Source organism: Crocodylus siamensis, chromosome 3 (assembly GCF_052110815.1).
Source record: "Crocodylus siamensis isolate JL-2025a chromosome 3, ASM5211081v1, whole genome shotgun sequence".
NCBI lineage: Eukaryota > Metazoa > Chordata > Crocodylia > Crocodylidae > Crocodylus > Crocodylus siamensis.
In genome coordinates this window covers 130,431,310-130,455,383 of record NC_143397.1, presented here as the reverse complement: position 1 = coordinate 130,455,383, position 24,074 = coordinate 130,431,310, and the positions used below count along the sequence as shown (strand labels likewise).

The window sequence follows — 24,074 nt, the reverse complement described above, 5'->3', positions numbered from 1 at the left end:
AGGGCTTGGGGTTCAGATGCCCCATCTTGCTTGACCTAAGCCAAAAGACCAGGTCGCACACGGAGGACCAGGAGAGGAGTCAACCTGCACTTGACTTCAGCACCCTGGAACACCATGGTGTTTAACCTGCCTCCACCCCACCCTCTAGAGCCCCCTGCAGAGGAAGCTCCTGGCAGCCTCCCTGCACTCCACTGAGCTCCCAAGGGTGCTGCTTGGCCCCACTCTGGCCCTTCCTTGTCAAACCCAGCATTGCCAGGTCTTAAATCTGAAATTATCATGTGGGAAGCTCAAAATGATCACATTGCCTGAAAAAACAATACTTCACTGTGAAAAAGATGCAAATAAACATCCTTCTTATTGACTTTATATTGCTCACTGTAAGACTGTGAGTGAGAACCAGGCAGTCAAAGTGAAGCACGTCTTCATTGTTGAAATATGCTGTCATGAAAAAGTGCTGGCAGTAAGCCCAAAAGTCAGTTAAGACTCCCTGAGCATGACTTGGGGGCTTTGCAGAGCCTGAATCGATGAGCTCCCTGAAACATAATGCACATTTTGAGTGCTTTACTACTAGTGATGTTACGTCGTGCCAGGACTGAAAAGAGGGTACAAATACAATAACGATCGTCCACCGTGCAACGCTACCCCACCCCACTCCCACCGCTTAACAGCCAGTCTGCACACGCCACTTCCGCCCCCTCCCGCGCATGCCCACCGCTATCTCCGCCCTGACGCAGTAACTGCTTCGCGCTCACCCTTGGCACGCGGCGCCGGCCAAGTCACGTGGTCCGGCGAACCCCCCCTCTCATTGGTGAGGAGTCGGAGGGGGCGTGTCCGTCTGTCTTCTGAGTGGCCCCGCCCCCTCCCAGCGTCGTCGCCTAAGAGACGCTACGGCAGCTGGGCTGGGCAGTTGGGATGCTCCGGTAGAGAGTGGGGCCGGCGGCGGCGGCCGGGGCGGCGTCGCCCGCACAGGCTTGGAGCGCGGCAGTGAGTGTGGGGTGGGCTGCGGGCGCGGGGGAGAGGTCCGGGCCCCCTGCAGCTACTTCAAGCTAGCAGGTGGGCTGGGGGCTGCTCCTCAGCTTTCCAGTGCGTAACCCGGCTTCCCTCGGTGGCCAGGCTGGTTGCTGCAGAAGAGCTGCCTGGGAAGCCGTTCACTTGCTTTCGGGGGTGGAGGTGGTAGCCGTGTGGGACTGAGGACTCAGACAGACCGGGCTCTTTGGGGAAATCTGATCTCTTTTCCTAGTGCAGCTATTTAAGACTGGGTTTTTCCAAAGAACCTGGTCTGCACTTCGCTTTTGGATCCCTGACAGCTATGCACCGAATGCTAGGCATGCGGTACTGCTTCGGTGGCCCAAAGGGCAGAGGAGAGGTGAGGGATTCTTAGGGTGCTGCCTTGTGTTGGACGAGCAGCCCCCTTGGGATGCTGACAGATGCACCTTGGGAGCCCGTGCGCTCTTTGGCAGGGCTTGCCTTTCGAACGCCTGGCCTTAGGAAGTGTGTGGGGCTCTGTCCCAGCCATGCTTCTGGCCCGCAACAAGGGATCGCCCTCAGGAAGCCTTGATAGCAGCAGGGACTTCATTTCCCCCAGCGGCTGCAGGGCCTGGGTTGCTTCCCTTGTGCTGGAAACCACCCCCCTGCTTTACCTCCCCCAAAAATGACTTTTTAAAAAAAAATCTGATTTGTGCAGACTGGAAGCCCTGTTTCTTGGGAGCTCTAGCACTGTCTGGAGTATTGCCAACACAGAAGTTTTAAAAAGGCTATTGAACTTTTATTTCAAATAATAATAATTGCTTTATAATAAAATGCAACCAAATGTGAATGTTTGGTATGGGTCAGTTCACTAACCCCTTATTCACACTCATGTGGCTGAGTAAGGTTGGCAGGATTAGATCTGACGCATCTTTTCATGATTTGCTGCTACTTGTTTTGTTCTTTAAAAGTTACTGATGGGTATTTTTAAAATCTGTGGTGACCATTACTGTTGCTCGAATAAAATACGCACGTGTAGTTTGTGATGCTGTATGCATGTGAAAATATGCTTGGAAAGTTTACAGGTTATTTAAATTCTGTAAATATTTACAAGCTTTCAGGCTGATCTGAGCAATTGCAGTGTCTTCTATTTGTCCTTTAGTTTAATCCTTCCTTAATCCTATGTAAAGAGATTACTGGCGGTATGTCACTTAGAATAAGGAACAGCCTGTCACTCGCAATAGGATTTCTCCCTTCATCAGAGTATTTACAATAGTTGGTCCAGCATGTGGTGGGGGATCTGCATAACATTCTGGAAATACGTGTGTACGGAAGATTGTATGGCTGTGATCTTGCTCAGGGATCTGCGGAGGACTTTGTGGGCATTGCTTTGGTTCTCCAAACTTGTGGTGAAGATGGACCCTAAATTTATAGAGATTTTTACAGAGGGGAAAGAAATCGGTGTGCTGGTTTAGCACATTTGAACTCCATGCATTATTTTTCTTTGTCTTTGTGTAGTAAACATTCAGTGTGGCAAGAATAATTATACATTGGTAGCCAGGTATTCCTCCTGAAGATGGGTGAGGCCAGTACACAGCTTATAGAAAAAAGCTGCACATCTGGCTGGGCACATGTGATTTGACACCTAAATTGTTATCTGTCAGTGTCTGTTGTGGAATGTAAATCTGTACAGCATTTTTATTATGATCTAAAGAATTTCTGGATTATTATTACTTCCAATAAATGTGACATTTTGTATGGGGGGCTTGATAGTTTTGAAGTGCTGAGTGGCTTTATCTTAACCCCATGTCAGTGATGGTGAGCGGGCATTGAACATCACGCAGGGTCTTCTCTTAACTAAACTATGTGTATTGGGGATAGGACAAGCAAGGTATTAAAATAATGCCATTTTGGTTTTTGCCTTAAAACAAGGAAATGCAGTTATGTGTATATGGGTTCAGAAATAAGACATTGGAAAAGGAAGTGTCCTCTTTTTTCAGTTTGTTTACTATTGATATTTGGCTGGCTGGGGCACAAGGGTGCTTCAGTACTAGGTTAGCTGACAGGCGGTACTTGCACTGAAGAACCCATGTGCCCCAGCCAGCCATGTCAGCATCTACATGTGCATTGCTGTCGAGTTTATTAGTTTCCTGTGGCCTAATATGGCCACATGTAGACACCGAGGCATATACTGCAAAACTAATTAGCTCCACAGTACACTTCTCATATAAATGCATCCAGATGCACAGAGGAAGATTCATAAAGCTGAGGTGTATTTAGGCCTATCTTTAGTACAGATCATACTCAATTAACCTTTTAAGCCTTGATTTTTAACAGTTTATGTAATTTTTTATAAGATTTTCAAAGTTGTTTAAAGGATTTGAACACTCAATTCTTGCTATAATTAATCCATTCCTTTTATTATATTGTACATAAACATAATAAAAAATGCAGTCAGTATGTTTTGTGATGCTGTTCGTTAATATAAAAGTAGAATACCTTAATTTATTTAATTTCAGCTTTTAAAAAAAGAATAAATAAGCTCAGTAATAAGACCTGCCTTATTAGTACATTTCCTGGTTTTGTAAACCTTATGTATCTGTTTAACTGTACCACTGTGAGCAGTACCATTGAAATCAATGTGATTATTTATGGTAGTAAGGCTAAGAATATTTTTAAGTGTCCTCAGGATTGGAGTTTAAGACTCTGTTATAAGACAACAGATGGGAGACTGGGATCATTAGTGTTTTTGCCTACTTAAAATTCTTGCTGTACTTTTAATTGGCTAAGATCATGTTACCTCCTGACCTAAATCTACTGTGTATCATTCCTGTTCACTATTAAACAATTAGTGTACTTCATTTCAACATGCAGGTGGCTGCTTTTCAGCAGTGTGTAAAGAGACTTCCCTTTGTGGCCAAACTGGTTGATGTACAAGAGCCAAAAAAATTCACATCTGCTTGCTTTTGGCATCCTGACAATCAGGATTCCTCACCAAAGGCAGAGGCAATGGTGAACGGTAAGGCATACATTATTGCTTCTGTCAGGAGACTGCCAGCTCAAGCAGGCACAACCTGCTGACAGTTGTATATGTGGTAGCCAGTTGCAGGGCTGAATAAACCTTCTCATTAGTGGACAGCAGCTACTTTCAGTATGTTGGATTCATGGTAATACTCTTTTTTTAGTGATATGGAGGGTATGCTCCCAGTTACAGGAAAAAAATCATTTAGGTGTAGTATGATACTTAACACTTGTAGATGGAATAAAATTAGATCTGTTTCTTCTACCTCATGACAGCATTATAAAGAAACTATTTTTTTTGGCATGTTTTATTATACAGAGAAAACATCACTATAAAGGCAATTTATTCTTATTATTAGTCAATTCATCTAGTGGATTAGAGTTACGAATACTTTTAACGTATCCATGTTTATTTTATTTTTTAAGGATGCTTGTAAGAATGGCTGCAGTATTCCGTACCTTGCTGCTGAATCCTAAGCTGGCTGTAAACCCAAGGAAGACAACTGAGTGTCTTATGCCAGTGGGTGGTTTCTCATCATTGAATAACTACAGCATTGTGAAAAAAAACAGACAATCATTTTAAAACATATAAGGAGTGTAGAAGTTCTTTATAAAAAGAGGCAAAATTAAAAGTTTTCAAGTCTTCCAACTATCTTGGTCTTACAAAATGAACCGGTACACAACTTTGAAACAACTTGGTGATGGTACCTATGGCAGTGTACTGATGGGGAAGAGCAATGAGTCAGGCGAGCTTGTGGCTATCAAAAGGTATGTGTGATTGAGTAAACACAGTTTCACATGTTTAAAGAGTAAGTTGTCTTGTGCTTTATGGATACAAGGAAAAAGTTTAAAAAAAAAAAAAAAAAAAAAGATTACAAGTAAACATATATATCTTATGGTACGAACAGATGTCTCGTTTGTCCCAGGACCAGTTTTATTTGTGCATCTCCCAGAACAGAAAAGGTGCAGGATTGGCACGTACATACCAGAACCCTTTCAGCTGGAGTTCAGTGAGGGGCTGAATGTACTGTTGCTTTTCTGGCAGCAGGTAGCTGGTGAGAGCACATATTCCAACATGCCTTGAGCTAATGAAGTGTTCATAGCTTCCTGGGGACTCGCAAGCCCCACTCAGAGTGCCCATTGGGTGTTTACCCAGTGGCAGTGGGTGGTGTAATTGTTGTGGGAGGGACTGTGGTGGCATTCATTGAGCAACTGATGCCCTGGACTGTCTGCTCACTGTGACCCACAGCTACCACCATCACCATGCTACTATCAACCAGTCTGCAGAATGGATCCTTATGTGGTCCTCACCCTGCAGACCAGGCCATCCCAGCGTTGTGAGCTTGCCCTTGAGACTGCATGGAAAAGGCACGGTTGGAGTGCTCTGATGGCTGACTTGGCTACTGCCATTTGCACAAAGAGTGAAGAAAGACAGCTTGGGAAGGCAAAGTTCATGCATTTGCTCACTGCCAACCAGCAGGAGGTACGTGGTTACATCCAGCTCATACTTTGAGGTGGCAGCTGCTGACCCAGAAATGTATTGACCACAGGTTAGTATGATGCATCCAGGCAGATGTGGGAGCACCTTCAAACAGTGGAGCTGCATTTATAGGCCAGGGAGATGAGCAGCAACTGGTAGGAATGGATTATTACAAGTACCTGGGATGACAAGCAGTGGTGTATGAACTTCCGCATGTTTTGGAGTACCTTCATGGAAATCTGTGCTAAGCTTGCCCCCCCTGCCTCCAGTATCAGACTGGAGATGAGGGTGCTCTTATCAGTAGGAAAGCATGTTGCCATTGCAACTTGGAAATTTGCAACCCCAGACAAGCCTCTGGTCAAGTGGTGCACTCTAGGTTTCTGCAGTAGCAGTGACTAAGCTCTTAAAAGCTAGCTAGCCATTAGAAATTATTGAATTGTCTCCAGTTCAGTTCTGGATTTGAAGCGAGGAGCAGTGCCTTATCTCAGGTTTTGGGTGTGCAGCCAGGTGCAGCAGGGAGGGTCTCTGTTGTACTGTTAAGTGAGGAACTGGTTGAGTCCGTAAGTGAGCCATTATCTTGACCAGCATCAATCACTGCCAAACTGAGGAGGACCCACACTGATAAGTGATGTGTTACTGAGTCACCTCTACAACACAAATGTGGGGGTTTGATCATCCAGTTATACTGCAGTGAGACTTTAATTATGCAACTTTGCTGAAGTGGAACCTGCTAGCACACTGTACTCACATGGGGGAGGAGGGAGGGAGAGGATAAAGTGAGTGAGGCAGTTCCCCAGGTGACACCATGTGGTTCCAGCACAAATCCATAAAGTAATACCATAGTGACATTGGGGAGGGAAGTGCTGGGGCAGTCCCCAAGCAAGGCACTGAAGTTTCACAGGGGGTGCCCCAGCTCCTCACACACCCCACCATATTCCCTGCCTTTGCCCTCCTCCCCACTTGTACTGAGCTACCACTTGCCATCCCTAGAAGTGGCCTGGGTCCTTTCATTAGGGATCCCTGTATGCTGGATCCCTGTTGGGAGGGGACCAACAAAGAGGGATCTCATGTGGGCAAGTAGGGATGACTGGAATGCTATTGACTGCAGGTGACCACAGAACTCTGGACACTTTCTGTCCGAGTCAATGTCCATTTCCATGTCTGTGCCTTTTAGCAGGACAGCTGGGGAGTCCTCGATCTGTTTCCTCTAATGGGTTGTGGCTGCGGTGATCTTTAAGGCAGCATGTCCTGAAACACAGTGGCATCAGAGTCCTCTGATACATTGGTTATGTGAGTAATATCGCTTTTTGTGATATTGTGAAGACCTGAGGCAGTTCTACAGAGAAGATGCATGTAATCCTGTGTCTGCTGACACATGGTTTGTGTTTCGTGTCCTTGCAAACTGCTGCTCCAGTACCTTGCATACAGAGCAGCCTTGAGTCTAGTCATAGTCATGTCCCCAGGTCAGTGTTTCCACAGCAGTCTGTTCAAAGACTGCCTGGTTTTTGCTGGCTTTATTGGAGCCTCCACTAATTCTTGACCTCTTCCAAATGGTGATGAGATTGACTACTTCCTACCTGGCCTGGTTGGTACTGTGCTTGCTCATGATGTGGGATGAGGAGCAATTGTAGAGAAAGGATGGATGGTTGTCTGACTTTGTAGGTGATGGTGGATTTAGGGTGTCTCCGATAGATGAACATTCCTAGTGGTTTGGTGTCTCCATGGTTGGCCATATGGGTGGATGGATGGATACATACAGGCTTCAGTACTGATTTTGGTTGGGTGGTGGGCAAGAAATGTTTGGCAAGCAGCCATGCAAAGCAATTAATAGGTGGGAACTTTGCAGTGTCCCAGGACAAAATATTAGCAGATCTTATCCCACAAACCTTTTTGGGGTCAGTTTTGGGATGGTGGCAAAAGACATCTAAACTATCATAATTTATTATGGGAGAAAATGGAATCTCCTGGGACAAATGTGACATCTGTTCCTAGCCTTCCATAAAAGACAGAAGCTGCAGTTTTGCTAGATGCTAATTGGATGATCTTGGGCCAGGTTCTCAGTTTCTCAGTCATTGCTGAACAGCATTGGTTTACACAAGCCAAAGTTTATAGTCCTTGATATTTTGTTTGTTTGTTTGTTTGTTTTAAATCACACACTCATTTTGTTCAGTCATTTCTACACATATTTCTGAAATAACATGAGGTGAATGCAATAACATAAGCCTGATGGAAGTCACAAAGTAGAAGTGAATTTGCAGTTTATAACTCAGGAAAAATTTCTGTTGCAGTACTTGCAGTTATGTTACAGTGCATGCAATTATGTTAGTTATAATAATGCTATGAATTCCTTAGCAGTTATAATTAGCTGTAGTAGTAATATCAGCAGTTTAAAGATGGGCACAATATGTTTTTCTTTACTAGGTTCAGAACTTGAGAAATTGATTTTAAATATTTAAATTTTAAATGCCCCTTCCCTTTCAAAGGACCACTTTCTCATAGTTATTCAAGTTAGCTTCAAGAGTGCAACCTGCAAGAGTTGGTAATAGCTTTTTTGATAGCTGATCCATTGTGGAACCCAGGGCCAAAAACAAATTGTTCAGTCAGAAAGGTTTGTGACTGGTGAAGGAATGTACTAAAACAATGAGTATGCCCATGGACCCCTGCCCCAGTATGGCCTCTTCATCATTTCAGCTACAGCGGACCTGTGGAGTAACTCCCCATGGCTTGGAACACCAAACCAGGTTCAAGGGCTTGTGCCTAGCCTGACTGCTGCAGCTGCTTTTCCCCATGACTATTTAAGAAGAAACTACCTTAATCTGACCAACAACGAATTGGTCTCTTTTTCTCTTAAGGTGTTAAATTTGTTGCAGATAAATGAAGTCTGACTCATGATTTTTTTTTTCTCAATTATTAATTGCAATTTAGAAATGGTAGAACAGATACATTTCATGCCTCATTAGATGCTCTAGTAGATTACTGTAAGTAATATATTCCTGCCTGTTCCTTGCCACACAGTTCACTGTAGCATGGTTATTTGTAGTCAGTGATTCTAAATAAATCATATTGCTGCCCATATTAGTAAGGTCACAGTTCAGATTGCATAGATTTCCTGATATGTTCAGGAACATTCTGATCTGCATGGGTAACAACTCTTCTAAAAGTCTGTTTGTAGAGGCTAATCATCATCTATTATACCTTCAAAAGGGTAATACATTTCAACTCAAGACCAGTGTTGATGCATGCTAACATATTTTTTAAACACTTAAATTGAAGATGAAGCCTGACTGCTAAACCACTGGAAATTGGCATATCTCAGATCTTACACTATATTTTCTTTTTATTATAGAATGAAAAGGAAATTCTATTCTTGGGATGAATGTATGAATCTGAGAGAAGTCAAGGTAAAGTTCAGAAAATACCATTTTGATAAGAATACTATGGGCCTTCAAGAGGTGGAAGGAATGGAGAGGCCCTAAAGGACTCACCCTAGTTGCCCTAGTCCAGGGGCTACCCATAGTGGAAATCTAAATGTCAGGGTACTGCAGTCACCATGCTCTGCCAGCTCTCCAAGTATTGATGAAGTTCTCTGCTACCCCCTTGCCACTCACAGAAAGAGACAACAATTGGATGCTGTGATTAAACCCTTCACTTCTGATGATAAATGAGGAATCTTAATAGCCACCAGAGCATATTTGTTTATTTGCTGTTAAGTGCACTTATTTTGTTCCACTAGTACGATAAAGGGTATATGCTGAGGGCATAATCCTGCCTTTTTCTTTGCTTTTTGAACATTCAAAAACTTCACCCATAACTCCTAATTCAAATGCAAGGTAGAGGTTCTGTGTGTAAAACTTAGGTTCATATTTCCAGAAGTTGTCTCTACAATTAAGCATCTCGTTTTCTAGGTGTAAAGATTTAGACACCCACCAGAACTGGTTAGCCTTCAGAGGTCTTGAGCATCCACAGTTTTAATAGAAGGCAGCAGCATCGCTTAAAAAAAAAAAGTTAGCCTCTAAGAAAGCATCTGTGTTCAGGAAAATGCTTAGGCAAAAATATGTTAAAGCAGAGCAAATTCATTGCATTTCTGTGGACAGAGTATTTGTTTGTAGCTTTTTGCTTTCTGGCACCATTTTTTCCACCTTCTTCCTTCCAGCCCTGCTATGTTTCTTAAGGGAGAAACTTGACAATCATTGTTTGTAATTTCCTTGCTCCTTTTCATTTGAAATGAAGTCTAATTATTACTTTACTATTTTTGTTTATGTAAAATAATGTGGAAGTACATTATCAGCTGCTTAGACTGAGAGGTTTTAAATGTCGTTTATTCTGCTGTTTGCCACTTAACTAGCTTTTAAGAGATGAAGATGGTTTTTATTACTACATATTTGCAAGATGCTTCATTAAACTGTGCACAAATTTTTAGATGAACAGTATAAACAGATTATTTCAGCTTGTGTTGTACTACTAAAGTATATTTCTTTATAATCCCATTTTTTTTTGCATACCGCAGTCTCCTAAATAAGATGCCCCTTATTTTGGCAAAACAGAATGAAGAAACAAAGACTTCCCAGAGTCATGGGTGAATGCTGGCCACATGGAGCTAGGGTAGTCATTGAGGCATCTCCAGAATACAGGACATCCCTTTGGTGAGGGGCAGGACAACCAGCCCCATAGCCAATCAGTGGTGAGGGGTGAAGCTGCTGCCTCCTTTGCCAATCAGCAGTGAGGGGTGGAACCACCACAAAAATGCCACCTCCCTTCCTCCTTGGCCAGCCTGGAACCCTGCTTCTCCTGGCTGTGTAACTTCCCTTCTCTAGGTATAGCCAATAGAATTGCCAGGACAAATGATTGGCATGTATTTCCACCAGTGAAGTGAAAAACAAGACTGCAATCTGTTCCTCATTCAGAAATGGACAGGAGACAAAAGGGTTAAAAGTGGGAAAGTTGGGTATAAAACAGGATCAGTGGCCACCCTACATGGATCAGGGACAATGTCCATACTTCAGTGTCATTGCCTTCCCCTGGCTGCTCAGCCAAGAGCTAGAAGTTTTGCCCTGTCGCAGTTGCTGCCACATTGGCATCAGGTTTTGGCTGAGCAGCAGGGGACAGCAGTGATGCTACAGAGCGGACTCTGTCCTGCCTATTTGCAGCATAGACACCAACACAGCCGTTACTGGCCCTCAGTTTTTTGGGGCTCCCTGCAAGGTATAGCTTCATGTGAAGAAGGCATCAGCAATGGTGGGGGGTGGCGAGTGCAGAGGTGAATTAAGGTGCATCGGGGCCCTGGGCAAGCACAAAACTGGAGGCTGCTCCCTCCCCCCATGGTTAACTGGGCTTCAGGGGGTGGGGAGAAGGGCCCCTCCTCCCCTTCCCCTCCTAGTGCTGGCAGGGGAGGCTGGGTAGACCCAGCCAGGCTGGGAGGCACTTGCCTGCCACTTCTACTTGCTCCTTGCCCCCGTGTACACATACCCATGGCAGACGAGGTTCTTTGGGTAAATCTGATATCTTTTATTAGACCACCTAAGCAGTTGTCCTTAGACCAACACAGCTACAACCTACACCCCTGTAAGTTATTGGAAACATCTTTTCTATCATGTTTTTGAGTTTTAAAAACCCTTTGTCAGGCTGAGGAGGTATCTGCAGTTGGTGTGTGCTCTTTCTGAATGTAATGGGTAGTATAGAAGCCAAAGGCTTTTCTGCATTCAAGCCAGTCAGTGAAAATGTAAATTGAGGAGTCAGTGGATGAGAGTCAGTGGGTTTCGTGGAATCAATCCTTAAACCTCTTGTTACCGAAAGACCAGGTTTTGTCCAAGAGACTACAGACTTTGTGTGAAAACTTAAAAACATAGACCACCTTCCTAGCCACTATAGATGATACCAGCTTATATACCAACATCCCATACCAGGATGGCATCCAAGCCTGCCTTACATACCTACAAGAGCAAGATGACGACTCTGAGTACAGACCCAAAGATATTACTGAAATTATATGCTTCATCCTCACACACAACAATTTCACTTTTAATAACCAACACTTTCTCCAGACCATGGGCTCAGCTATGGGCACCAAAATGGCCCCACAGTATGCCAACCTATTTATGAGCCACATGGAAGAAGAATTCCTCAAAGACTGCACCATCAAACCCTTGCTATAGTTAAGATATATCAATGACATCTTCACCATTTGGACTGAAAACCTGCAATCTCTGATTGAGTTCTATCAGAAATTCAGCAATCATCATCCCTCCATCCAACTATCTCTTGTACTCCAGCACCAACATCTCCTTTTTAGACATGATGATCAGCATCCAGAATGGTAAAATACAGACCACCATACATATCTGTGCAGAACCAGCAATTGCCCTAAACACACCAAGAAACTTGTGATATACAGCCAAGCCTTCAGATACCACCAAATCGGCACTGAGGAGAATACCCAGGATTGCTACCTCACAACTCTTAAAAAGGCTTTCACACAACAAGGACACTACTCCAGAGAGAGAGATGCACATTTGGAGGAGTCATCCCGATGCCACATGAAGAATTGCTGCAGTACAGAAGGAAAACCCCCATGAATCACACGCTGATGGTTATGACAATATCACCCCTCCCTTGAACCTATATGGAAAATCCTCAACCAATTGCAACCCATACTAGAAGGAGACCCAATTCTTAAAGAGATCTTCCCAGATCCACCCATTGTAGCCTTCACACAAGCACTGAACCTCGCTAACCTCATCACCAGAAGCATACTTCCTATGGTGCAAAACACACCAAATGGCTCCAGGCCAGGCCATGAAAAGAAATGCAAAACCTGCCAACATATCTCCACCACCCCCACAATTACTATACCCCACAACAGAGCCATCAGCATTCCTGGATGCCCTGATGGAAAATTATGTAGGAGAGACCAAACAACAACTGCACACCAGAATGAACACACACCAGAAATCTATTAAAGACCAGGATACCCAATTACTGGTGGGGCACATTTCTCACAAGAAAACCCCTTTTTCCAATCTCTCAATATTAATCCTCAAAGGGAGTTCACAAAACACATTTCACAGAAAAGCCTGTAAATTTCATCAGCCTCCTGGATACAAAAAATCATGGATTAAACATAGAAGAAATACAAAAATGTAGAACTCTTGGTTCCAAAATGATACCTTATATTAGACCAACTAAGAAATCACAAGAAAATTGTCCTTTTCTGCAAGATTTCAGGTTCACAGGCACTTCATCAGGCTCTGAGAAAAGTATAGATGGTAAAAAGTCCCCCTAGGTAGGAAATAAACTTCATTTTTGCACCGAGGGAGCTGGAGATGGAAAGCTGTCCCTCTGGGTCCAGCTTTTTCTTGTGATTTCTCGGTTGGTTTAATAAAAGGTATCATTTTGGAACTAAGAGTTCTACATTTTTGTATTTTTTCTTGTCTTAGACCAACATGGCTACCAAGTACATCCCTGAAACATGGAAGACGCTGAATTTTAGCCGATTTTTGGATTTTAAGCTTCATTTCAGAACAACAAGAAAGATTTTTTTTTTTATTTTTTTTTTGCCTGCCTGCCTCCCATCTGACACCTCCAGGGAAGGAATTGTACCTAATCTACATACCAAACAGCAACTCAGCACAATTCTCAAAGACACAGCTAGTAAATACATCCCTGGACTAAACACAGACATTGGATTTATGATGCACTCTTAAGCTGCCTGACATTTGACTCCCCAGGTACCTGTCCACTTTTCCCTGCTACATTCATTCCCCTTTCCCTCCTCTCCCAGCCTGTCTGTCACTCACTGGCTCCTCCATTCACATCTTCACTGACTGCCCTTCTTGCTGCAGCCCAGCCTCTGGCCTCTTTACTATTTGTTGCATCCAGGAAGAGTGCGCACCAACTGCCGGTGCTTCCCCAGCCTGACCAAGGGCTTTTAAGCTCCACAGCTTGCTAAGAAAAATGTTTCTAACTATTTAGTTGGTCTAATAAAAGATATCTCTCTCTCTCTCACACACACACACCCCCCCTGCAGCTCAGTCTCACTCCCCCCAGCCCTCTAACACTCATGTCCCTAGCAGTCCTGCAGATGCAGAGGAGAGGGCTGAGCTGGGGCCTGGCAGGGAGCAGGTAAGGCAGAGTTCTTGCAGCCCAGCTCGGCCCCCTCCCCCGCAGGTGCAGTGTGGCTCTTCAGGCAAGACCCCAGCTCTGTCCCCTTTCCCCCAGCCCCATCAGTGGAGGAGGGTCCCTGCTTCCAGCTGCCAAGGAAGCAAATGTGAAAGCTGCAATTTTAAACTTGGCGCCAAAAATGGGTGCAGAGTTTAAAACTGTGGCTTTCACTTCCCTGCTGGGGAGGATTCATAGATTGTTAGGGGCTGGAAGGGACCTTGCAGATCATTGGGTCCATCCCGGCTACTCTAGGCAGGAAGACAACGGGGGTTAAGTGACCCCAGCAAGGTGACTGTCCAGTCTCCTCTTGAACATCTCCAGGGTAGGTGACTGCACCACCTCTGGAGGGAGTTTATTCCACAGTCTAGACATCCTGGCTGTGAAGGAGTTTTTCCTGGTATTAAGCCTGAAGCGGCCTTCTAGGAGTTTATATCCATTGGTCCTGGTCTTCCCCAGGGGTGCCCTAGTGAACAGTTGTTCACTGAGCTCCTGATGCACTCCTCTGATATAGCAGTAAGCCACTATCAAGTCCCCTCTCAACCTTCTCTTCTTTAGGCTAAAGAGGCCCAGGTCCCTCAGCCTTACCTTGTATGGCTTGCCTTGCAAGTCCCTGGTCATATGGGTAGCTCTTTTCTGGACCCTCTCAAGTTTTTCCACGTCCTTATTGAAGTGCAGCATCCAGAACTGGACACACTACTCCAACTGTGGTTTCACCAGTGCTGAGTACAGCGGGCGTATCACTTCCTTAGTTTTACATGAGATGCATTAGTTGATGCATGCCAGTGTGTTTGCTGTACTGGCTACCTCCTGGCACTGACGGCTCATATTCATGCGGTGGTCAGTCATTACCCCTAGGTCCCTTTTAGCCATGGTGCAAGTCAGGCTGTCACCTCTGAGTCTGTATGTACGTTAAGGGTTATTTGGCCCCAGGTGGAGCACCTTACACTTGGAAGTGTTAAACTTCATCTGGTTCTGATCTGTCCAACTCCCTAGCCTGTCCAGGTCCGCTTGTATCTGCAACCTATCTTCTGGCGTGGCCACACTACCCCATACTGTCCGAGGATGCTGGCTGCATGGCCCCTTGCATCTACAGGTTTCATGGGCATGGATAGGCTGGCCCTGAGCACAGCCCCTGGCAGCCATTTCGATATCCCTTGTCTTCATTCTGGCATGGAAATCTACTTCTTCACTTAAGACATACACCCCAATTTTGGATGGCTAATTTTTGGGGGAAGATACCGGCGGTATGCAACTAAATACAGTGTTTACTGTCTTATTTTAATTTACTACCACTGAATATTGCACCTTTACCTTCTAGCTTAAGTATTCCATTTAGTTAGTCTTCAGTACAATAGCATATTGCATAATAGTTTTCTCAGGGTTCATATCTTGTAGTATAGTATTGATATTATTAAATTAAATACTTTATGAAAAAGCATAGTGAACTGATTAGTGGCAAAACTAAAAATTTCTATGCCATATAAATGTCACAGCCTACAAGATGGGGGTCACTATTTTCATACATTTCATATTTACAAGCAAGTTATTTGCACCTCCCTCAGACAAATGGATCTGAATTATGGTCATGAATTTAACAGTGACTTCAATATAGTGTTTCCATGCAGCATTTTCACCCTTAGGTCAAAATGACCCTACATTCTGACTCCTTTTTCTATAGAGTTTTCTGGTGATTGGAGTTGACTTTATATATGCAAACTGAATAATTGAGGGTCTAGCTGTGAATCACTGGATTCATGCATGTATTTTGTGTGTGTGTGTGTGTGTGTGTGTGTAAAATATTTAGTTTCCTAGACACAATGAACACTGATTTTGATCCTAAATATTTATTTTCTTATAAATGACACTGAAATAAAGAGGTGCAATAAGGCATAGAGAAAAAACACAGAAAGTACATGCATTGCATTTAGCAAATTGAGCTATACATAAAAATGTATAAATTCTCTTTTAGGAATAGCTCCATTTTAGTTCTGTTAAAGAACCAAAGCCACTGTCATATTCTGATGATATATTTGCTGTATTGCAGTCTTTGAAGAAACTGAATCATGCCAATGTAATAAAACTGAAAGAAGTTATCCGAGAAAATGACTACCTTTATTTTGTGTTTGAATATATGAAGGAAAATCTGTATCAGTTAATGAAAGACAGGTATGTCTGTTTGGTAAAGCAGTAAGTTATGGTGTTTTCTGTTTTATTAATGACTAGTAGTGGTATCTTGAGCATACGTAACTGTATAAATATCATTCCGTCAATAATGGATTCAGATTGCTAAAAATATGGGATTGCATGCTATCACTAGGGTTTCCTGAGCTTCCATCAAAGTGGATGGAAGTTGTACCTGTGCATCCCTAGAGAACAAATCGGTCTTGTTTATCTTTTGGTATATTTGGAATAACACAACCAGATAAGCCAGTATGAGATAATTGCATGCATTCAATGTGTACTAAGTTGCAATGGATTTTTTTTTTAAAGCAACCCAAACTAGTTTTTCTTAATTCTTATTTTTTTGTATAACAAAATTAAACCATTTCACATACTGCATATGCTCTTTATTTTGGTTTAAGAATGGTGACAAATGAATCTCATGCACAAACAAAATTTGACATTTTAGCCCTTATGCAAGCATATCTCCCATATCAGATTTCTTGAAAATGGGTTCCATGTTAGGCCCCACACTGTGAATATACATGTTTTGCTTTTGTTCTTTTGCCCTTGAAGTTCTTTTGCTTCATAAAATATTTTGCCAAATGTCAAAAATGCAGGTGCTATGTTATATCAAAATTTTGATTAAAAAAATTACTTGAAATTAAATTGTTTCTTTGCAGGAACAAGTTGTTCCCTGAGCCAGTCATCAGAAACATTATGTATCAGATATTACAAGGGCTAGCTTTTATCCATAAGCACGGTAGGTTTCTTGATAGTTTAATTGTGTTGTCCTTTGAGGACGAAGAGAATGCACAATAACTGTAAAAAAACCTATGCAGCTGGAGTTACAGTAAATTGCGACCAGTTCAGTCTGTATTAGAGATTAAATATGATTGTTCTTTGATTATTTTTAAATTGGTTTCAGTTATTCTAAAATATTTTTTTAAAAATCTCAAGAAACCCAGTAAGCTATTTATTACCATCAATGAACTTTGCCAGTCCTGGAGTTCAACATTAAAAGTCATTTTTTGTAAGCTGCTATATGTTTTCTTTAGTGTTTAATGATAGCATATTAATGCTAAAATGTGCTTAAAGAGTTTTAGTAATTTCTTTTTTTTTTCCATGATCACATTAATTTTGAAGGAGGGTTCATTAAAACAAACAAAAGAAACCAAAAAGCTTTGTTTTAATGAATCCCAAAGCAAATGTCATACCTTAGAGAGCTTCTGAATAAAGCAATGCCATAATTTTCCTCCTCCTCTCCCTCTCCCTCCATACATATTTTCACAGGTTTTTTCCATCGGGATATGAAGCCTGAAAACCTTCTGTGTATGGGGCCAGATCTTGTGAAAATTGCTGATTTTGGTTTGGCTAGAGAACTTAGGTCTCAACCACCATACACAGACTATGTTTCTACAAGGTGGTAAGTGACATAAACACAATCTTAATTTATCCTTTTCTTTTACATCTACTTCTGAATTTGGCCTGTTATTTCTTTCTATCTCCATAGGTATCGAGCACCTGAAGTCTTGCTGAGATCTTCTGTTTATAGTTCTCCTATTGATATATGGGCAGTTGGTAGCATCATGGCTGAACTGTACACACTAAGACCTCTCTTCCCAGGCACAAGTGAAGTAGATGAAATCTTCAAAATTTGCCAAGTATTAGGGCCCCCAAAGAAGGTAAGCTGCTGTGCAGACTTATATAGCAGTAAGAATTATGGAGAATGAAATAAATGGATTGTATTGGATTCCGTCTTACTTTCAAGGGATGTGTAGAAGTGATTGTTCTTATGATTGCTTCTCCATATTGTTCATTCTTTCTGGAGTGTTTTGTTTGCTTCTGTTGGGGCATGAAATACTGCTTTTTTATGTATTAGCATCCTTCTTTGTGGTGTACTTCTATATGCCTCTACTCTTCGTCATTGTAAAATTCAGACTGGTCTAGGCTTTACAAATATTAACATGCAGAAATTCTTTTCTAAGATTTCATGTATCACAGCTGCCTTTTTCTCACTTAAGTCATAATTCTCTCATGCTGTTAACCCAAATTATTGGTATACAAATTATTTGGATCTCATAAAGAGAAATTATGCCATAAGGTGGGGAAAAATGCAGTTGGAGCACATGAATTCTTAAAATACAAAACTTTAGAATTTCATATAAAATATTCTTAGCAAAGAAGGAAAAATGTTGACAGCATAATAGAGTTAAATTGTTCTTCAGGCAAAAGATGCTATTTGAAGCCCAAAATTTGAAAACTAAAGGTTAGTGTTGTGCCTGTAAAAATCTGCATATGTGTAATGGTATTTGCACATGTGCCCATGCGTGCACTCACAAATCCACAAATTGCTTGAACAAATGTGTGAAGGTGAATGATTTTTAGTGCATAGGAAACAAATAACTGGGGGTGGTATAAGAGAGAGTCTGGAATAGAAAAGATGAGAAAAGCAAAGCAGCACAAAGAAAAATGGTATAGGACTGTAAAACATGAGAGAACACACTGGGTTTAAACAAGAGAGCAGAGTGAAATGTTGAGGGTGAAAGTGAGGAGTTAAAACTTGGTATAGAAGGTAATAAAAAGCAGTGAAAGGATTCCTGGGGCATTGGTTTGAGATGATGGGAGGGACAAGTGGAAGAAAACAATTTTACCTGAAGAATTTTGGGTAGACTGAAGAACAGCTGTATAATGTACGTTACCTGAATGCCAAAGAGAAGGAAACTCCAGTAGCAAAGCCTAAAGATGACAGACATAGCAATGGGAATGGACACAAACAGGTATGTCAGAGCTATACTTGATGTGATGCAGTGAGAACCTGCTGAAAGAAGTAATGGGGGAGAGAGAGAGAAGAAAAGAAGTGAGAGGATGGTACTAACCTTATGACACTAGCTAAAAGGTAAAAACGTTATTACTCTATCCAGCTTGTGACTTGTAGTGTTTAAAGTTATCTAGGCACCATACAAAGATAAAATAAGGTATGGATCTGGTCTGTGAGGGAGAAAAGTAAGTCTGACAGAGTATGATTGGCTGTAAACAGAGCTTAAAGTTGTGGGAAAGTATCCAAGAGGAGATATTGAAAGAGGTGAAAATAGCAAGTGGTTAGGAATAGAGAATCTGGTGATAACTGAACCTGTGGCAAGACATAGGAATTATGAAGTGTAAAAAGACAAAAGTTTCCTTCAGAAACTGGCAGTGAAAAATACTGTGCAGCATAAACCCAGGAATGACTCCTGGGTTTTCATCATCATCAAAGTCCTCTTTGACTAGTAATGAAAAATGTGTTTCTTTGAATGGCCCAAGTCCAGGATTAACGCAGAAGGAAGAAAGGTATGTATGCTGTGAATGAAGCCTATCTGTTAAAGAAAGCCAAACATTAACTTTTGGAACATTTTCAGTACTGAGTGAAAGCAGGTGAGGGATTAGATGCTAAGCTGTGATCCCAAGTTTTTCTGCTGCTTTGGCAATACAAAGAAGCCAGAGAAAACAGTGGTCTCCCTTTTTTAGGGATTCCCCTAGTATAGAGTTGTCCCATGCTTTCCATGTAAGTGACTGAGTAGTGGCAAATCTAAAATATGTTATGCTCCAGTGGTCCTAAGCTAAATGGTGGTCCCTTCTGGGGGCCATTACTAGCCAGCCTCCTTAGAGCAGTTTCTAAGCTGTTCTGAAGTGCTTCAGGGACTGAGGTTTCTATTAAGCCCACCCCAGGATCAGAAAACTGTAAATTGGCTCCTTTGTGGCTGTGTCTTCCTCTGGGTGGAATTGAGAGGCTGTCCCTTTATAACAATGCTATGATATTCTTGAGAAAAATCTGATTGCTGGTAGCACTGAACGAAGAGATTATGATAATCTTATCATAATTAGCATAGTAAATGATATATTTGATACCAATGAAATGTGCTACTTCATGAAGAGGCACAAAAGTTACATTATGCAGTTTCCTCATGTGGCCAAGGTTTTCCACAATCTTAATTTTTAAAAATGCACATTTTTAATGCAGTCCATTTTGCATTATTACTTGTTGTTCTTTCATGTAACAGTAGTTGCCTTTCTAATTAGCCTTTCTTTTCTTTACTTTAACCCATTAGTGAGTCATAACTCCCGTTTATTAATCGGAAAGCAGTTGTAGTATTACAGTTAGTGGCTTGTAGCGTCATGCACAGACTGAACAGGCTGAGAGGTTGCATTTCAGTGGGAGTCCTGTGCAGAGTTAGCTTTTGGAATCATTTATTTATTCATTTATTTGATTTATATGCTGCCTGTCCCAGCAGAAGCTTAAATGTATCAAAGATACGTAGCCATATGCAGCAGTCCTGTAGTTAATCATTTGTCATGGCAAGCGTTTAAACTGCACTATAAAATTAGTATAGTGTCGTTAATAAATTGTCTGCCCCACGCCCCTAATTTTGCACAATCCTGAAAATTTAAATCAATACAAATTGAAATAAATGCTTAAACAAAAACATAGATATTATCAGTCAGAATTTAAAAAAAATAAAAATTGAATTCTGTCAAGCCTGTGTGTGTCACAGTAGTCACTAATGCATTTCCCCTAGGACATTTGCAGGTATTGGGAATGTCTTCTACAAGATGAATTTCAGGCACTTGGGCTATGTACCTCAGGTTTAATTCAGACCAATTATTTAAAAATATATATATAAAAAAATTAATATAGTGTTTTAACTCCCATTGTTATTGTGATGGATTCCTCCCACCCTCCCTTTAACAGAGTGACTGGCCAGAAGGATACCAACTTGCATCTACCATGAATTTCCGCTTCCCTCAGTGTGTCCCTGTACATCTAAAAACTCTCATTCCAAATGCTAGCAATGAGGCATTGAGGCTTATGAGTGATATGCTAAACTGGGATCCAAAGAAACGACCTACAGCAAGTCAGGTACCCAGCTAATTATTTTATGGCACTTTACATTCTTGAATTGTCTTATATACTGATGCTAGTTGATAATCACAGTACTGTATATGCATAAAAATCATCCCCTCATGTTGTAGATCTGAGAAACATGAGTCAGAGAGGGGTCAAGGACAGTATATTCAAATATAGTGGCTCATAATATAGCTGAATTTGCAAGTTCTTGCTTTCACTTGGTCAAAACCAGTGGAAAAATCTGAGAATACCTCACATATTCAGGGTACATGGGTTATTTTAGCCACCAACTTGCTGTAACTTTGAGCAAGTCAGTTACCTTGTCTTTGCTCCCTTTCCCCAACTCCATTATATTTTTTTAAAAGGTTAATAATAAAGCCTTCTTTTGTAAACTACTTTTAGGTCTATGAATGCAAAGTGGTATATCAGAACTAAGCCTTATTTACATTATTAAATGCAAAATGAACCTTACTAAGCAACCAGGGACAAGCTTCTTGGTATAATTAAATGTAAAATTAATAAAACCCCTAAGTATATGTATTTCCTAGCACCACAGATGCTTAAACTCTGTTAACAAAGTATTTTGAGTATAATATCATCATAAAATTATATCTTCATAGGACAGTGCAGTGTCCTGTGCCATTATCCAAGCTAAAGTATGTTAGTACAGTTACCAGAAACAGTATAGCTGCACTAGTGTTCCATTCCACCCAGGCTTATCAACTTTGCTTCTCCAGATAACTAGTAATTAGCTCAGGTACTGCACTGATGCAACTAGATTGCATATCTCCACGTGGCATTGCACTGCACTGGGTGCATCTACATGTGCTATTAATACACTTTAGGCTTACTGTGCAGTAAACCTTCTTTGGGAACATGTCTACACGTGCACTCCCCTGCAGCAGCCCTGCAGAAACTGTCAGCTAGATTTCAGCACCCTTTCTTGCACAGCATTCACCACCAGACCCATCCTATCTTACCCCTTTTCCCCATTGGATCAAATCTCAAATTTATACCCTTCCATTTACCCCATTTTAGACATATGAGGACATTTTATGTCCACCTCACACCTGTGCTCTAGATTTGGCATATATAAATTTAGAAGCCTCTAGTGAGTGAAGAAGGCACTGCATTTCTGTTACTGTAAAATGTATTCAATATATTTCATTCTTTTTCAGGCATTGAGGTATCCTTATTTTCAAGTTGGCCAAGTTTTAGGACCTCCTCCACAATATTTGGAACAGAAACTGTGTCCTGCTAAACCACTTCAGTCAACTGAGCCAAAGCCAATTCCACCCAAATTAGAACCTGTATCAAAACTAGATTCTGTATCCAAGCCAGAATCTCTTTCTTCACCTGATGCATCTGACAATGCTCAGCCACAGCCTCTGTCAAAGATTAATCAACAGCCTCTCCAGCAAATTCAGCTACAACAGAATACAACCAACCAACAGCTCTCCAAACAGCAGCAGCCCCTACAGCCACAGCCATTTCTTCCAACCATCAACAAATGCTCATCACCAGTAAGTTGTTTCCAATTAACAGAGCACATAATGGAATATGCTGTGGAAACAATTGCATATGAAAATGATGAGTTAGCTATAGTACAACTACTAGAATCTTTAAACAAAAAAAGGGTGACACTTTCTATTATAAGTCCATCAATAAATAGATTATCAAGGGTTAACAAGTAATTAATACTTTTAATAAATGGTTAATTGATATGGTATCTGACAGAACAATAAGTTGCTTACAAATCATCATTATAACTCCTATTGATGCACTTGTAACATTTGTTGTACTTATGACAGACATGAGCAGTAACAGCTATTAATCATTTATTGGTCCTTGATAAATTATTTATAAAGGAACTATGAATATAGAGTTTTCAGAAAAGGTTAAATAACCACATGAAAAGGTAAACTCTTGCATTTTTTGGTTGAAGTAGGAAGTTGGATTAGAGATTTAAGAAGGGCCTTGTAGCCCTGTTATTTATGACATGGTATTCCAGCTATGGTCTGTGAGCTTCTATTAGACCTTATACTGACTGCCCAAGTAATATTTGAATACTATGAATGTCACTGAATGCAGTACTTCCCAGGGTCAGACTCTTCAACCTGTAAATGATAAATTAATTCCTGAACTTTTAATATTTCGATGATTTGAAGACTGCAAAACAGTTGTTGGTTGGTTGGTTTTTAAAGGATGGGGATGAGGGTTGTTTCCAGAATTCAGCAAAGGGATGATTCATCTACAGGGGAATGAAGGTAGCTTTAAAACCTGGTTGGAACTTTGTAGACTATCTAGTGGTAGAGGGAATTGTGGAAGGAATTCTTTGACCTGACCATCTTTCCCAAGATGGGCTTCACTAGTGGGAGTTGTTCCCTTGGCATTTGACCCTCATGTTATGATTGCTGTGAGTAATCTACACGAGTGTTGCCTCCTCTTCTGAACAACTTTCATCTCCCAGGGATTTAAGGCATAAGGTTCTGCAGGCTTGTACGAAGAAGTGAATTGGGTCCAGTAGGTAGGTCTCAGTATGATTCCTAAATGGGACTGCTTTAGGCACATTTGGTCAATTAGGGCTTGATCCCAGAATTAAGCCACATACAGAAATTACATTGACATTACTGCCTGTTAGAAGCATTCCAAGATTAGATCACAGATTATATTCACACAACGAATAAAAACACTCTCCAAATACTTTTGGTACATTCTGGGAGGAAATTAACTATAAATTTAAATATAAAATTAGAGAATGATTTTAAAGTTGTTTTTTTTCTGTTCAAAATAGAACCAAGGAGCCAGTGGCCCTCAAAACAGTGCAGTGGGTCTTAAAAATTGTAGGAGAAGATGGGGGCAGACTTTGTTAAAGACTACAGACAGTTGGGAGGACTTGGATGACTCAGAATTTGGAATTTCATATTCCAAGAAGCCCAGCATTGCACTCTTAAAGGAAAAGAAAACAAAGGATTCTCTCTTTATGTAAGTCCTGTCATTATATTAAACAAGTAGTTTACCACACTTTTTAGTTTACCTTCTTCAGCTGATTTGAGTGTTTAGTAGAACATAAGTGCTAAGCCTGGGTTAAAAAGGGTTAGTGGGGCTATACAGGTGTTAGCATGCAGAACAGCATCAGGTTTGAGGCCCATGTGTCAAGAGACTTTTGTCTAAGGCCCTCTGGCCTTGACTAAAATCCAGAGGCATTTAAATTTAACAGCATTCTTGTATCCACTAAATTAGGGACAAATATTCTCAATGATAATATTTCCTCACTCTTAAAGGAATCCTCTTGAAATCAGCTGGACTGCCTGGGTATAAGAATGGCAGAATGGGGCTCTACCATTTTTTTCTGTTAATACTCAGATTTGTCTGACATAATTTGCAGTTCATAAATCTTTTTCT

At 41.4% G+C, this 24,074-nt stretch overlaps 1 protein-coding gene across 7 annotated transcripts in view; it reads left to right on the top strand.

Moving 5' to 3' along the window:
* Positions 1 to 730: 730 nt before the first annotated feature.
* Positions 731 to 24,074, top strand: part of MAK (male germ cell associated kinase) — a 52,069-nt gene continuing 28,725 nt past the window's right edge. For 5 of the 7 annotated variants that reach the window (XM_090039188.1, XM_090039192.1, XM_090039191.1 and 2 more), the window contains exons 1-10: positions 847 to 984; positions 4,414 to 4,755; positions 8,814 to 8,868; positions 15,669 to 15,790; positions 16,468 to 16,547; positions 17,078 to 17,210; positions 17,298 to 17,469; positions 20,514 to 20,681; positions 21,848 to 22,192; positions 23,464 to 23,654. In XM_090039188.1, coding sequence (XP_089895314.1) covers positions 4,655 to 4,755; positions 8,814 to 8,868; positions 15,669 to 15,790; positions 16,468 to 16,547; positions 17,078 to 17,210; positions 17,298 to 17,469; positions 20,514 to 20,681; positions 21,848 to 22,192; positions 23,464 to 23,654 — 1,367 coding nt within the window. In that variant the 5' untranslated portion in view covers positions 847 to 984; positions 4,414 to 4,654. Of the gene's footprint in view, positions 809 to 846; positions 985 to 4,413; positions 4,756 to 5,236; positions 5,471 to 8,813; positions 8,869 to 15,668; positions 15,791 to 16,467; positions 16,548 to 17,077; positions 17,211 to 17,297; positions 17,470 to 20,513; positions 20,682 to 21,847; positions 22,193 to 23,463; positions 23,655 to 24,074 lie in introns of those variants that run through there. The other 2 variants (XM_090039190.1, XM_090039187.1) reach the window with 2 other exon arrangements.